The sequence below is a fragment of the Balaenoptera musculus genome, chromosome 5 (assembly GCF_009873245.2).
Source record: "Balaenoptera musculus isolate JJ_BM4_2016_0621 chromosome 5, mBalMus1.pri.v3, whole genome shotgun sequence".
Taxonomy (NCBI): Eukaryota; Metazoa; Chordata; class Mammalia; order Artiodactyla; family Balaenopteridae; genus Balaenoptera; species Balaenoptera musculus.
The window spans coordinates 48,374,012-48,389,888 of record NC_045789.1 but is presented as its reverse complement, the minus strand read 5'-3'; the positions used below and the strand labels follow the sequence as shown (position 1 = coordinate 48,389,888).

Below are 15,877 nucleotides of genomic sequence, written 5' to 3'. Positions count from 1 at the left end.
CAAGGATCTTAGTTATTTCAGGAAATAAATAAAAGTGGTAAGACCACCTCTCTCTCCTCCCCTGAAACGTTCTCCTGGTTATATCCTCAGAGACTCAGTTACAAAAGGAATAACATCTCCTCTTTTGGCTATCCCCAACCTGAGGGACCCACAGGGGTAACTGGACAATTGGAAAATCCCACCTGCAGGCAGAAAGATAGAGCAATGTGAGAACTACCTGGACATTACTTGGCATTGCTCTTGATAGGGAATAAAGAAAGAACAAAACCTTTTTGGAGTCTTCTAATTTCCATCTCATGTTATCAAAATAATCTAAGACTGGAGAAGTGGGCTTCTCACATTTTGGAAGTCCTAAACTAGTTACCCATGGCAGTTTATCTTAAAATACAAATATATTTAAAGGAGTACAGGGAACATCATTGTAAAAGGTGGCCAAGTTAAGGTATCCAATTAGCAAAAAGTGTGGTGTACTGGGCAGAAAGCTGAAAAGGGATAATGTTTGGGGAGCCCTTAGAGAAACCTTAGAGATCATAGTCTCTCATGCTTCAGTTTGCAGATGAAGAAGAGGCCATGAGACTTAAGGCTACACAGCCCATTTGAAATTCCCTGGCGGTCCAGTGGTTAGGACTCCCCGATCCCACTGCATGGGGCATGGGTTCGATCCCTGGTCTGGGAGCTAAGATCCTGCATGCTACGAGGAGCCGCCAAAATAAAGGGAAAAAAAATTTTTTTAAAGGCTACATGGCTCATGAGTGGCAGGATCAGAAATATCTTCCAGTCTCTTGGTTTTTAGGCTCTTGGTTGTCCTTCCATCTGGAAGGTTTCTCTCAGTGTTAAAAGTCTGTGTTTGGGGTTATAGGAGATAATCATAAAGATAATAGCAGCTAATACTTATTGATTAAAATAAAAAGTATATTCTATGTAACCTGTGTCATTTGGGCTCTCTGGGAAGCAGGCACTGAGACAGAATCAGATGTGCAAGAGGTTTATTGGTGGGACCCTTTATAAAAATAAAAGTGGGAGGAAGCAGAATTGGGCAGAGACTGCCTCAGACTTGGATACAGATCTGTCAAAGTTTTAGTCAATACAGTGGGGAGCTCCTGATGAAAGACTGCCCATCTGGGCGGAAATGACCAGGCCCTAGTATTTCTTCTATACTCAGTCATTGGCTGGAGGCTGCCCAGTAAGAGCGTGGTCTCAAAATCTGGGGTGAGTCCAAGGTGCTGCTGTTGGATGTGTTCAGCTAACCACCCTTATTGCAGCTGAACAGCAAGTTCTTTGTTGAACGGTGATCCAAGCGGCACACCTCCATGGCTGTCACATAACCCAAGCAGCCCAAAGTTCTCTGTTTGTCTGGAGTTACCTTCAGTATCCAAATAAAGTGACTTAATTCCCCCAAGTATGAGAAATCTAAAATCTTTCCCAATATTTTCAGAGTCCCAGCCAGGCTGGCATTTAAAACTGAATGTGTAAGGCAGGGAGGGATAAACTGGGAGATTGGGATTGACATGTACACACTACTATATATAAAATAGATAACCAATAAAAACCTGCTATATAGCACAGGGAACTCTACTTAATACTCTGTAATGGCCTATACAGTATGGGAAAAGAATCTTAAAAAAAGAAAAGAGTGGATATATGTGTATATATATATAACTGATTCACTTTGCTGTACACCTGAAACTAACACAACATTATAAATCAACTCTACTCCAATAAAATTTTTAAAAAACAAACTGTGTTACACAGCAGTGTTTTAAAGCTGGTCATCCCTTAGATGTTCATCTTTTTGGTTAATTCTAAATAGTTTTACCAAAACGGAATAGCAATTTTTGTCCCCACTAACAGTACATGAGAGTTCCTGTTGCTGTGTACTGTCATAGACAAGCCATATTGTCTGTTTTATCAATTTTAGCCATTTTGGTGGGTATGTAGTCATATATTGTTCCAACTTCCATTTTTATTTAATTAATTATAAATAAAGTAAGTATAGTAAGTAAATCAACTATACTCCAATATAAATTATAAAAAAAAAAAAAAAGAAAGAAAAGCAAGCAAGCTGGTCATCCCACCACAGGAAATTTCTCACTGGTCTTCTCTACCTTTACTCCAGCCTGCTGTCATTTTTACAGTGGCATTTTACTCCCATCTCCTTCTTCTGCCTCTCTTTTTGCTGTTCCAGAATTCCCAACACCCTCCCTAGCTTCCAGAGGTAATTTCTATTCCCTTACTATTCAGGGAAATTTAGCTTGCATTTGCTTTAACTTCCATTCCATAAAACCCCCCAGCCAGTCTGGCCCTAATCAAAGTCTCCAAACAAGAGACATCTGCCTTGAGGTATGTTCTGCTGCTTTTAACATTGTAGAAGTGATTGCTGGCATTACTCTTTCTAAGTAACAACACTTTTTCCCTCTCTGTTAATAATTTACTTTGTCATTTCTCCTCTCACACTTACAGATTTTGATGTTAGTTCCTCCTTCTATTGGAAGTTCAGGTTGTCTACTCAGATGGTTAAGAAAAGCTGATGGTAGGTGGCTAGGCCCACTTGGTCCTACACTACACAGAATGCAGAGGCCAAGGCCTCATTCCCTGAAGATAGAGGTACCAGCAACTTTTTTCCTTTTTTTAAGCAAAAAAATTCCTTATGAAAATAGTCAACTTGAAACAGTAAAGTGAAATAGTATATTTAAAGGATGAGATTTTAAAATTTGTATAGCAGACTTTTTTAAAAAAAATAAATTTATTTATTTATTTTTGGTTGCGTTGGGTCTTCATTGCTGCCTGCGGGCTTCCCCTAGTTGCGGCGAGCGGGCGCTACTCTTCATTGCGGTGCGCAGGCTTCTCACTGCGGTGGCTTCTTTTGTTGCAGAGCGCGGGCTCTAGGCGTGTGAGCTTCAGTAGTTGTGGCTCGCGGGCTCTAGAGCGCAGGCTCAGTAGTGGTGGCACATGGGCTTAGTTGCTCCGCGGCATGTGGGATCTTCCCAGACCAGGGCTCGAACCCGTGTTCCCTGCATTGGCAGGTGGACTGTAAACCACTGTGCCACCAGGGAAGTCCATTATATAGCAAACTTTTTTTTTTTTTTGCCTTATTCACGAGGCACTCTTTTTTTAAAAAAATTAATTAATTAATTTATTTTTGGCTGTGTTGGGTCTTCATTTCTGTGCGAGGGCTTTCTCTAGTTGTGGCAAGCGGGGGCCACTCTTCATCGCGGTGCGCGGGCCTCTCACTATCGCAGCCTCTCGTTGCGGAGCACAGGCTCCAGGCGCGCAGGCTCAGTAGTTGTGGCTCACGGGCCTAGTTGCTCCACGGCATGTGGGATCTTCCCAGACCAGGGCTCGAACCCATGTCCTCTGCATTGGCAGGCAGATTCTCAACCACTGCGCCACCAGGGAAGTCCATTATGTGGCAAACTTTTAAAGAAAGCAAATAGTTATGTATTATAGAACTTGACACCTTTCCCTGTAATCTTTTACCAATTTGCCCCAGTTCACACTCCCATTCACAGACTTTGATTACTCATTTGTGATTTACTTACTTCCTTAAAATGTAGGATCAAAAACTCTCCTGGGAACTTTAAATTAACTTGCCTTAAAATGCCTCAGGTGGCTGCCTAGAAGCTAATTAACTCCTTATATGTAAGAAAGGTTGCTTGCTTTCCCTTCTCACCTAATTTCATCCTCTCTATACCAGCCAAAAAACAGAGTGACCACATTCTAAAGCACCTATGATTGCAGTTTCTCTCTTTATCTTCCTTTCTAATAAGAAAGCAACTTTGCATCTTTGCATTGAGAAACCTCAAATAGCTTTCTCCTAATTAACTGACCGAGAGATCACTGGCATTTCAATTTAAACGTATAGCTTACAGATTTAATATTTTCACTGATTACCCATTGCTCTAATATATAAATTTTGTTCTGATACAAACTGCTTTCTGGTATAGCAAAATAATTTAAATTTTAAATCAGAGAACAATTCCTATGAGTTAAGGTCACTTTACAACAGGGCAGTCACAGGGAGAGGAATTCAGTGTGACTGGGAGCATTCTGGGATGGAAAAGCAAGACTTGAATCATGTATAGGTGGGAATCAGTTAGATGCAGGTGGGAGGTGAGTGGAGCAGGTGAATAAAAACGTGAGCAAAGCTGAAGGCAGAAGCGAGCATGGTAAGTTTAGATGTCATGACAAGAGTAGTTCAGATTGATTTGGGAAAGACATGAAAGAAAATTTAGGGTAAAGCATATGTCAGTCAACTGAAAAATACATATTAAGTGCTTCCTAAGTGCCAGGCACTGCTCTAGACACTATAGATGCAGTGGTGAAGAGAATAAACTTTTCTGCAGTCAATAAAATTATTGTTTGGGCTTCCCTGGTGGCGCAGTGGTTGAGAATCTGCCTGCCAATGCAGGGGACACGGGTTCGAGCCCTGGTCTGGGAAGATCCCACATGCCGCGGAGCAACTAGGCCCGTGAGCCACAACTACTGAGCCTGCGCGTCTGGAGCCTGTGCTCCGCAACAAGAGAGGTCGCGATAGTGAGAGGCCCGCGCACTGCGATGAAGAGTGGCCCCCGCTTGCCACAACTAGAGAAAGCCCTTGCACAGAAACGAAGACCCAACACAGCCATAAATAAATAAATAAAACTTAAAAAAAAATAAAAGAAAATTATTGTTTGTGGTTGGGTGGGGGACAGGAGATAGCTATATAAATATTTTTAAAAGATAATTTCAGATTGTGATGAAGTTAGATTGATTTATCTGATAAAAGAGAATGAAACAGACCATAGCTACCAGATTTTTAAAAATCGTGTGCCTTCTAGGTAAAATTGGAACAGGCATCCCCTGTATGGATGTTTTATTCTTTTGTTAGTTTGTTTGCATTATTATTATTACCTTCCACATGAATTTCTTAGTAGGAACCTTTTTCTTTTTATTTATTTATTTATTTATTTGGCTGCGTCAGGTCTTAGTTGCGGCATGCATGTGGGATCTAGTTCCCTGACCAGGGATTGACCCCGGGCCCCCAGCATTGGGAGCATGGAGTCTTAACCACTGGTCCACCAGGGAAGTCCCCTTAGGAATCTTTTAAAGCCACTTGCCCATTTTGTCAAGATTGGCTTAGTTAGCAGTCTGTCTTATTATCCTCATGATCCTGGTTCTAGTTTAGAGTTAGCCATAGAGGACTGTGCCCACATAAGCGGCAACCCATTGTTGCAAAGTGCAGAAAGTGACTGAATGAGGGCACGTGTCAATCCCTCGCAGGTAAGGAAGTCTCACTCTTTCCACAGGAAATCAGTATGTGACACAGGCTCACCTGACAAATGCATTGAGTGAAGCTGCCAGTATCAATTGCTGACTTCAGATTTATAGTAAATCTTCACTTCTTTCTTATTTTTCAGACAAAATATGTTATAAATACTCTAATTTTATCTACCCCATAGGGTGCACACACCCCACTTTGGAAAGCACTACAACAGACAGGGTCTAGGGGAGAGGATGGTTATTTTACTAAGGGTGATAAGGGAAAGAGACTGTGAAGTGACATTGAAGCTGAAATTCAAATGAAGAGGCAGGAACAGCTGTGCAAAGAAGAGTGCTTTGGGCACAGGTGTATCAGTTAGGGAAGCAGAGTCGCTCTGAATATTAAGGGATTAGAGGATTTACTATAGGAATCAGATGTTACACAGATGAGGGAGGATCTTGGGAAATGAAAGTCTGGGAGGATAGTCAAGGGACTGGAGAAAGATTCACCGACCAAACCTTCAGAAGCACTGGTACAGTTATACACATAAGAGTTTGTGAGAAAAATCCAAGAAGCTAAGACTGTCCAGCTGCCAAATTGGGACTGCTAGGGACCTATGGGAAGCTATTGCTTCTATGTAACTACTGCCTCTCTAGGTCCACTTCCAAGCATCTGGTGGAGGACCTGAGACCATTGTTGGTCACAAGGCCACCAGTCATGAAGACAAAGTGAACTCAGAGGAGAGCAAGTGCAAGCTGGGATCCAAAGGATCCCCCGTGTCTGTCACTAAATCTAATCAAGAGTAATGGCCACTCCTTCACTTCTGCCTTCCAAAATCTTACACACACACCTCTTTGGTTAACTCTAACCTAGAACCTCACAGGGAAGAGGATTCTGGGGAACAGAGCTCCCAGCTTAACCAAGTTGATATAGCCCAACCCAGCCTAGCAGGGAACAGCATATGCAGAGGCCCTGAGAAGGAAATGAACTCAGTGTACTTCAGAGTTAGAAAGAAGGTGAGGCTGAGGCTCAATAAGTGATGGGAAGAGTGAAGGGAGCATGGTCAGGGAAGCAGGCAGAGCCTAACTCGTGTAGGGCTTGGTAGGCCTTGGTATGTATGACTCAATCCTAAATTACAGGGTTTTAAGTAAGGTGCTGGTCTTCTGCGAATTATGCTTTGAAAGGATCATTCTGGCTGTCGTGAATGGTAAGGAAGCAAGAGAAAAGTTGAGAAAAAGAAGCAGCAGAGAAAAGAGGAAGCTCTTGAGGTAGCCTAGGAAGGAGACAATGATGGCCTGGACTATGGGTATGAAAATATAGATACAGAGAACTGGTCAGGCAGGCTTTTGATCTCATTTCTCCAACCTATTTTTTTGGTCCTGGAAACATCTCTCTGTGTGTATGAGATGTGAAACACCCTCTGTTGCGAAGAAAGTGCAGCAGAGGTAAAGGGTCGGGGGAGGCTGGATCTGACCCTGAGGACTTGCTATGCACCAAGATCTATGCTGGGCCTGTTCCTCACAACAAATCCTGGAGGAGGAACTTGGTGTACAGGGAGGTTAAAAAGTGTGCTTGAACCAGGGTCACACAGCTAGTAAGTGGTGGGATTGATCTTAACTCAGATATCTCAGAAGCCAGAATCTTAGCTCTCTCCACAGCGTCCTGCTGTGTCTCAGGTCAAGGTCCTTGTGGGCTTTGTCATGTTCACCATCAGCAGCTGCTACCTGCCCACATATCACACATATCTGGCCTCTCAAGTGTATCTCAAACGTACAAGGCTGGTAGTCTCTGTTCACTCCCAACCTTCTGAGAGACTCCATACTGCATAATACCTCCGGCCCAAGTTTTCTGGACTCTGGAATAACTTATCCTATGTTTGGGTCTCCATAACTACTTGAGGCTTTTATAATATTTAAACATATATAGTTTTAGGTTATGGAAAAGAGTCAGGACATTTTTGGTCTCCTGGGTATACTTCTTATTGGAATAGCATTGCCCTTGAGGATTAGGAAATAAATTGCATTCTGCATAAACTCTTGTAAGTCAATGTTGTTATAACGTATTGTCAAATTTTCCGCTGAAGTTTTTTTATGTCTCCAAAGAGCACTTTAAAGAGCTTCCATGTCTTTATCTCAATTACACTTTATTTGAGATGAAACTAAATGAATAAGGACACATGAAAATTACTGTTACACATGCAGTAGTTGAGGTACATGTCTGAGACATTAAAAAATCAAGACTTGTTTTCTGATCAGTGGTGCATTTATTGGTAGCGTTGTCTTTTAACAAAGAAAATATTTCAAAGTACAGGGTATATATGTCAATACTGCTTTGCACTTAATTATTTGCTCAGAGAGTGTACATGTATATATAAGTGATGAATGATTAGCATGTATATATATGTCATAGCTACTTAGTCAAAACATGTGGTCTTTGGGTATCAGTTATACACTGTCCACTTTACCAGTGAGATGCAAGGTAACTGGGTCAGACTCTCAGACTATGAAACATTTAGATTTTTCAGGGAGAGTTACATGAAAGGAGCTAAAGAGTTTCATGACTAGTTAAAGACGTTGTTTGGGATCACCACTGGGAAGCACTGAAAATCATCTGCAGTGTAAGGAGTGACAAAAATTGGGAAAGTAGGCATAGATTTAAATTCTGGCCAAAGACATTCTCTCTTACACAGTTCTCAGAACCTCCCCTTTAAGAGGGTTTTCAAACCCTGCAGAGGCTAACGGGTAGCACCAGCCATGCTTCCACTAACAGGATTTACTGCTCCCTCTAGCTCTTGGTAACTTAATACCTGCTTTCTTCATGAGAGCTGGTGTGGTAATCGATAACGACAATACTTTACAAGCTTTGAAACAAGTTAAACTGACAATGAAATTCATATCTACCTAAAATGAGTTTTTGAAAGGATCTTGGTGGCTTTCTCATAAGATCATAGAAAAGTGAGGCTTGTCAGGAATGGTATTGAAGGAATTTTTGTATTGGGTGGGGAAAAGCTGGGCACTGGGTCATCTCTAAAGCCCCTTCCCATTGTAAGAGTCTATGATTCTAAGTATCCTGATGCTTAATGACAACAGTTTAGAATATCCATAAGTGATTTAAACATTTCCTTCTTATCTTTTGGAGAGGCCAAGGTAACATCCTGTCAGAAGAAAACAAGGATGTTGCATCACTCCCAGTCCCCGAAGTGATAACGGCCTGAGGGTAATGAGTAGAAGATGTTACCAGGGGTTAGACTATATGGAGTAGCCAATAAATAGCCGGCTCCTGCTTTGAGGAGATGGTCTGGTTGCCCTCCTACCTGTAACAACTGCAATCAGAAACTATTTGAAACCTAGTTCCACAGTATATTAGGCACAGTGGCAGATTTGGGGGAATAAACTGTGTCCCCTGCCCTCAAGGAGCTGACAGTCTTGTTGGAGAGTTAAAATTAACAGACAAAAAATAATTAGAAAACAACTAAGTGCTCTCCTGTATGGTACTGAACACAGGTGAAATAGGAGTTTTAAAATAATCCAAATATCCAGAAGATTTTATTTAAGAGGCAGGATTAAAATGAACTTCAAAGACCGAATCAAGTGAGGATGAGTGAAGAGAAGGAGGTATTTCTGTGGGGTGTTGGGGAAAGAGTGAGAAAGCAGTAGACGCAGGTGAGTGAGAGCGTGACCTGTGTAGCAGAGGGGGCAGGCACTGAACTGTGGTAGGACGGTGAGGAACTGGCTTGACTGAAGCAAAGGCAACAGTAAGGAAAAAAGCGGTTACCCTGGGCGGGCAAGATGGAGTCACATGGCCTCAAAACCAGACAGAAGGTTCTGAAAGCCAAGTGCTAGTGTTCTCCAGTGGTGATCCCCAGAAACAACCAGCATGAATATCTCAGATGCATTGTATGAGAGGCCCACAGGCAGATTCAAATACAGATGCTGATGGCTATGGCAGCTTGGTGAGGTCCAGCTCGATTCCAAACTGCTCGGCTTACCAGCATGCTGCCAGGCTGGGGCCTGCTGATGTGTGCCTCAGGATATTCTCTGGAGTCCTGGGACGCCTACAGCTGTTCTCCCAGGCAGCTGTTGTGTGTGGGATGTAGTTGTGAGGACATCTGTCCAGATGTGGGCGTTACTGATATTGTGGGCTTAAGCATGATGAAATTCAGTTGGTCGGAGGTGGAAGAACAAAGACAAACTCTAGCCTCTAACGATTCTTCACATTTGGATTTTAAAAGCAACTTTCTACCTTTAATTACAATGTCAAAATAATGCTTTAAATTTTCTAGTTCAAATCAACAAGCTTACGTATTAAGATGCCATCCCTTTCTGGAATTATTTCAGTATAGTTGAAAAGAACCTTTTTAACACAAAACATTTGTTGGTAAAATGGTAGCTCATGTAGTCTTCTTTTGAGGAGGATGTAGAGGTTTTTTAACTTTTGGGACTTTCTTGTTTTTTTTATATTTTTTCCCTTTCTTTTGCTTTTTCTTTTGGTTGACCTGTGAGGAGACAGAAAAAAAAAGGGGGAATGTTTCTCTAGCTTACCATTTTTCCTTCCTTATATTATATTTGGACTCTCCAGACTGTGGTCTTTCTTTATCCTCAGAACCAGTTTAAAGCTGCTTCAGTCTCAGAGGGGCTCTTTTTGTTTCTATTTCACTCACTTTGATGAGGAGGCAGTAGCCTTCTGACTGCTTCTCTTTTGTCCATTTTCTGGGCTCATTACTACCCCCACTCCAATCTTGCTATGACCCACCTGTCCCAACTATAGTTTTCTGAGGTTGGTACTATTATCATCCAATGTTTACAGACGAGGAGGCTCGGAGTGGGTGACTTGCCCAAAGTTGCACAGCTGGTATGTGGCAGAACTGCTAGTCTGTCAGAGTCCAGAACCAAGCGCCCAACTACATATTCTATGGCCCTCTTCTAACTTAACTCCTTAGCACACCATGCAGGATTCTTCCCCCTTTCCTGGTCTACTTTTCTATCTCAATCCCTTCACTCCCTCCACACAAACTCCAGCCACATTACCCGAGGTTCCCGGAGCACAGTGAGCTCTCTCGTGATTCTAGTCTTTTTTTTTTTCATGCTGTCCTTACCCTCCTGGTGAACTACTTATCCTTCAAGACCCAAACCAAATGTCACCTGATATAAAAAGTCTTCCTTAACCGTTTCTTCCTGTCTCCTCACCTCTGGCAAAGTTAATTACTCCTTCTATTATCTTCAAGATTCTTGAACATACATTTATTTTATATTTTTCACATTGTACTATAATTAATTGTTAGCAAATTTGCTACAGCAGGAAGGGAATTTATCTTATTACCTTTTTTTTTTTTTTTTTTTGGTTGTGCCATGTGGTAGTTCTTCCTCACTGTCTACCATTCAATACACATTTATTGTATTGGATAAGAAAGACAAGCTCCCTACCCTCATGGAACACACATTCTAGTGGGAGACATAGACAAGTGATACTGTAAGCAGGACTACAATTACACCTCAAGGTGATGACATCATTCTACGAAAAAAATAGGAGCACAATAACATGAATGAAGAATGTATCCTTAAAGGAACTACATAATTCTTTGTCTTCTAAAGTTAATTTCTAAAAGAAAGAAAATTTTGTTCCTTTTTTTCACTAACCTGTTTCTCCCACTCTTTAATCAATTCTATCACATCTGTTGAATCTGGGTTTAGACAGGTTTGATCCCCATTCTTCATTGTAGCACTAGAAAAGAAATAGCAACAAGATTTTTTTTTTTACTTTTAATAATTTAAATGCTTCATCTTATCCACAGAATTCAATTCCCCAATTAAAAATGTATTTGTGTCATCACTATAAGCATCTGAGACTTCCAGTCTTTTTCCTGCCTTTTCATTTTTTAAGTGACTGAGGGAACTTAGATACATTTCTAGGATAGCACATAACTCTAAGTTAAAAAAATCCAACAGGTATATGCAATAGGAGAAACTTAAATCTAAAGATAATATTGGTTCTGTTATGCTGGAAAAAGCTATTTATGTTTAAGTGAAAATATAAAATAGAAAATTTGCCAATATATCTACTTTCTTTTCCCCCAAAACAATTAAAATGAGCATGAATTTTGCTAAATTTTCTAGTGAAACAACTTAAAACACAATTAAAATGTTTTCCTAAGACAAGATTAACAGACTGGTTGAATTTTTAAAATTACATCAGACTCTCCAGGAGCAATTTAAAGACTTTTTTCTTTAATTTCTGTCTAATCTAAGAATAAGAGTAGTCATTCTATACATCATCCTTGATTTAGGTTTCAAAAAACTTACAATAGGCATATCCTTTAATCTAGCAATTCTAATCTCTAGAAAGGTATTACTAATAGGAAAGAATTAAAGACACAATATTGCTACAATAGCAGTTTGTTTTCAATAGCAAAAAAATTGGAAATAACCTACATTTAGGCATTGGTCATATAGATTATGGTACGTCCACATGATAGAATAAAATTTGGCCATTAAAATTGACATTATTAGGAAAAAATGATGTTATTACAGAAGGTTTACTGACATGAGGAAATGTTCATTATATAGTGTTAATGTAAAAGCAGATTACAAAACAGTATGTAGTATATGATTTTATTTCTGTGTACATATATTGTGTGTATGTGTATATATATATATATATATATATATATATATATATATATATATATATATGGTGTCTATATATGTACACACAAAGCCAATGAGGGAGATTTGGAAGACTATATGCAGACAGATTAACACTACCTATCTCTAAATGGTAGGATTATAGATGATTTTTAATTTCTTCTTTTGGGTCATTTACATTAAACATTTTCTACAATAAACATGTCATCTTTGGTTCCTAATCTCTACCAGAAATGGCTTGTTTTTTTTAGAAGAAAAGGAAGAAGCAGACCGGATTTAAGGAGGGGCAACTATCTGCATTTTAAGGGTCTGAATGGGCAAGTATTCTGAGGGTAATACTCACACTAAACTTATTGCTGGAGCATATGTGTTGAATGAGTTTTTTTACTTACATGATTTCAGTTTTCTCACAAGAAGGGCTTGGGGCAAATTGTTTAAGGTCCTTTAAGGATTTTGAATGGATCGTCCCTTGGCTGGTGTTGATGCAGGAACAGCGTCCATTCCTCATTGTTGGAGTTCCTAAGGGAAAAAGAGAGGCAGAAAACATCGATTTAGAGCAATGTCTCAATTTAGGCGATCCACCCAAATGATACATTTGACTTAGTCATGATTACTACTGTCATTTACTGAGTGTCTGTTAATCATTACCACGAGATTTTGAGTAGGTGTTATCTCCGTTTTATAAATAAAGAATCCAAGGTTCAGAGAAGTTAAGTAAAAAACAAAGCCTTTCAGCTTTTAGGGGACAAGTGCAGGGTCTCAGCTCAGGTTTCTTTGGGTCCAAAGGCATTACTCTTAACTACCATATTTTACAAACTTAGGAAAAGGGATTTTTATAATATTCAATAAATGTCTATCACAGGTCAGATACACAGATATCTAATTCATGTGTGCTCTGCAGACCATAGTATCTCAAGCAACTCCCAAAGCCATTTTTTTATCTGACCTTAGTGAAATGGAGTTGGTACTCGTTTCAACAAAAAGTTTCACTTACAATAACTAATTACCACCACCATCCTGATCTTTCCCACTGCCTTGGTTTTCAGTAGTGCTTTAAACTTTTGAAAATTCTTTAAAATACACTATCTTCATTCCTTAATTTTTTCATTTATTCAACATACATTTACTCAGTACTTCCTATATGCCATACATTGTGTAGTAGGTAGAAAAAGCATAACTATAAAATCTCCATTTTACAGCTGAGGAAACTGAAGTCTAGAAAAGTTCATTAATTTGCCTCAAATAAAGGTAGTTAGTAAACAGATTAGGGACAACCTCTCTGATTATTGGATACTTAATTGGTTAACCACAGACATACTTATCAAGAAACACTGTCAGGGTGACAAAAATAATTTAGGAGACAAAGTCTTCCATCTCATTATCACCCAGTTCAACAAACATTTATTGAACACTTACTCTGTGCCAGGAATTCACACACGTGGACTGAGAAGACTTGTATTTGACTTGGCAGGTTCAGGATATGAACTTTGGATAATTGACCACAACTGACTCACATCACTTTCTGATGCACACACCTTTACTGGCAAATCAAGAGACTTTTATAGCAGTTCACATCTCTGACTTTACTAACCCAATATAACTCAGAATTCCTTACCTTGAACTCCAATCAGAGTCAGGAAGATGATACCCAAAAGGAGAGGAACACCACTTTTCCTCATAGTGGTAGAATGGAGTCGCTCCTGTATTTGTTCTACTGAGTCACTCCTGTATTAGATTTTAAGCCTGAGAAATTCTTTAGAGAACATGCTCTTGGAAATCATATTTATTTAGGAAATCTGTTTCCCTCCTAAAATCTGATTGGCTGGTTGTCTTAGCTGATCCAGCTAATCTGACCACAAACTTAATTGTGCTGGGGGAATCCCTACTCTCTGATCCAAGGGAATTTCTGCATGCTTTATATCTTTCCATTTCACATAAATGGATAGTTTATCATAAGAAATGTGAAACCATCATCACTGGCAGCCTTTAGCACACTCACAGCTGCTCACCTGGATGAAGAATAAGTTATATAATGAATATAATAACATCATACAAGAAGGGCTGGAGATGTGGTTTCCAGATGGGAAATATTAAAGTCCAGATAAGTAAAACGCTCTTCAAATTTTCTTACTATTTGTAGAATATCTTTATGTATAATATATGGCCACATTTATTTTTTCTTATACTGCTTACCCAACAATCTTAAACAATCAAAATACATTAAAAGGCATCTTAATTAATTCAGGGACTAGGTCATTTTCTACTGTGGTAGGCTCTTTTTGATTTTTATGTCATTGCTGCTACAGATTATTATTTTTTTAAATAGGTAGAATAATGGATCAGTTGAAAATAGACAATTGGTACTACATCAAACTTAAAAACTTCTGTGTATCAAAGAAAACCATCAACAGAGTGAAAAAGCAACCTATGGAATGGGAGCAAATAATTGCAAAACATATATCTGATAAGGAGTTAATATTATATGGAACTTCTACAAAAATAAAATCCAAATAACCTGATTAAAAAATGGGCAGACTCGAATACACATTCCTCTAAAGAAGATATACAAATGGGCAATAAGCACATGAAAAAAGTTCAACATCATTAATTGTTATGGAAATGCAAATCAAAACCACAATGAGTTATCACCTCATACACACCAGGATTCCACTTTCAAAAAAACAGAAAATTACAAGTGTTGGCGAGGATGTGGAAAAGTTGGAACCCTTGTGTACTGTTGGTGGGAATGTAAAATGATGCAGCCATTATGGAAAACAATATAGAGGTTCCTTAAAAAATTAGAGGGTTCTCAAAAATTAAGAACAGAATTACCATATGATCCAACAATCCCACTTCTGGGAATATGTTCAAAAGAATTCAAAGCAGGATCTCAAAGAGATATTTGCACACCCATGTTCATCGCAGCATTATTCACAATAGCTAAGAAATGACGCAACCCAAATGTCCATTGACAGGTGAATGGATAAAGAAAACGTCGTATATACATGCAACGTAATGTTATGCAGCCTTAAAAAAGAAGGAAATCTTGTCACATGCTGCAACATGGATGAACCTTGAGAATATTATGTTCAGCGAAATAAACCAGTCACAAAAGAACAAATAGTTATAGGAAGTATCTAAAGTCAAATCTTAGAAACAGAAAGTAGAAGGGCGGGTGTCAAGGGCTGGGGGAAAGGGTGAGATGAAATTACTCTTTAGTGGGCTTAGGGTTTCAGTGTTGCAAGATGAAAAAGTTCTAGAGATCTGTTGTACAACAATGTGAATATACTTAACACTACTGAACTGTATATTTAGAAACGGTTCAGATGGTAAATTTGATGCTACATGTTTTTTACCACAATAAAATAAAATAGGAGTAAGGGATCAGTTGCATGTAATGAAAATCCAAATTAATAGTGGCTAACTAGATGAAAGTGTGTTTCCCCGAACAGAGGCAGGTGGACTAGGGCTTGTACGGTGGTTCTGAGGTCTCCATGAGGTCTCCCGGGCTCCTTCTATCTTGTTGCTTTATCACCATCTCTACATTGCTGCCCTCATGCACGTGGCCAACGGGGGGCTTGCCACCATGTCCACTTTCAAAGTACAGGTTGGTGGGAAGGCAGAAAAGGGCATGCCTCTCATTTCTTCACTTATCACTTGTCCATACCCTGGACAATAATTTATTCACATGGCCACAACTAGCTGCAGGGAAAGTTAAGAAGTGTGATCTTTATTCTGGTTGATCCACTAAAATTTGAGGGTTCCATTACTGTAGAACAGTGTTTCTCAACCTGTTTTTTCATAATTGCTTCTCCTGAGATAAATTAGATCAAATTTAAATTAACATAAATCTAAATTTAATTTAATTTCTTCCTAAAGAGAAAAATTAAATATTAAGAAATAAAATTTTGTTAGGTTGGGTTGAACTTTGGTGGACCATAATATTTTAATATCTAAGATTGTAATATCTAAGATTTTTTAGCCCCCCAAGGAACCA

At 39.3% G+C, this 15,877-nt stretch overlaps 1 protein-coding gene across 1 annotated transcript; it reads right to left on the bottom strand.

Moving 5' to 3' along the window:
* Positions 1 to 9,446: 9,446 nt before the first annotated feature.
* Positions 9,447 to 13,595, bottom strand: CXCL9 (C-X-C motif chemokine ligand 9). The gene is made up of 4 exons (XM_036852085.1): positions 13,496 to 13,595; positions 12,273 to 12,399; positions 10,876 to 10,960; positions 9,447 to 9,734 (listed from the first exon to the last, which is right to left on the bottom strand). The coding sequence occupies exons 1-4, from the start codon at positions 13,557 to 13,559 to the stop codon at positions 9,630 to 9,632; spliced, it is 381 nt and encodes a 126-aa protein (XP_036707980.1). The 5' UTR covers positions 13,560 to 13,595; the 3' UTR covers positions 9,447 to 9,629.
* Between the last annotated feature and the right edge of the window lie 2,282 nt (positions 13,596 to 15,877).

Bases quoted from the DNA above. Each gene is read 5' to 3' on its own strand.
- CXCL9 (XM_036852085.1), bottom strand. From the start codon at position 13,559: ATGAGGAAAAGTGGTGTTCCTCTCCTTTTGGGTATCATCTTCCTGACT. The intron at 12,400-13,495 runs GTAAGGAATTCT...TTTTTCCCTTAG, and splicing joins GACTCTGATTGGAGTTCAAG to GAACTCCAACAATGAGGAAT. The intron at 10,961-12,272 runs GTAAGTAAAAAA...TTTCTTTTCTAG, and splicing joins TGTGAGAAAACTGAAATCAT to TGCTACAATGAAGAATGGGG.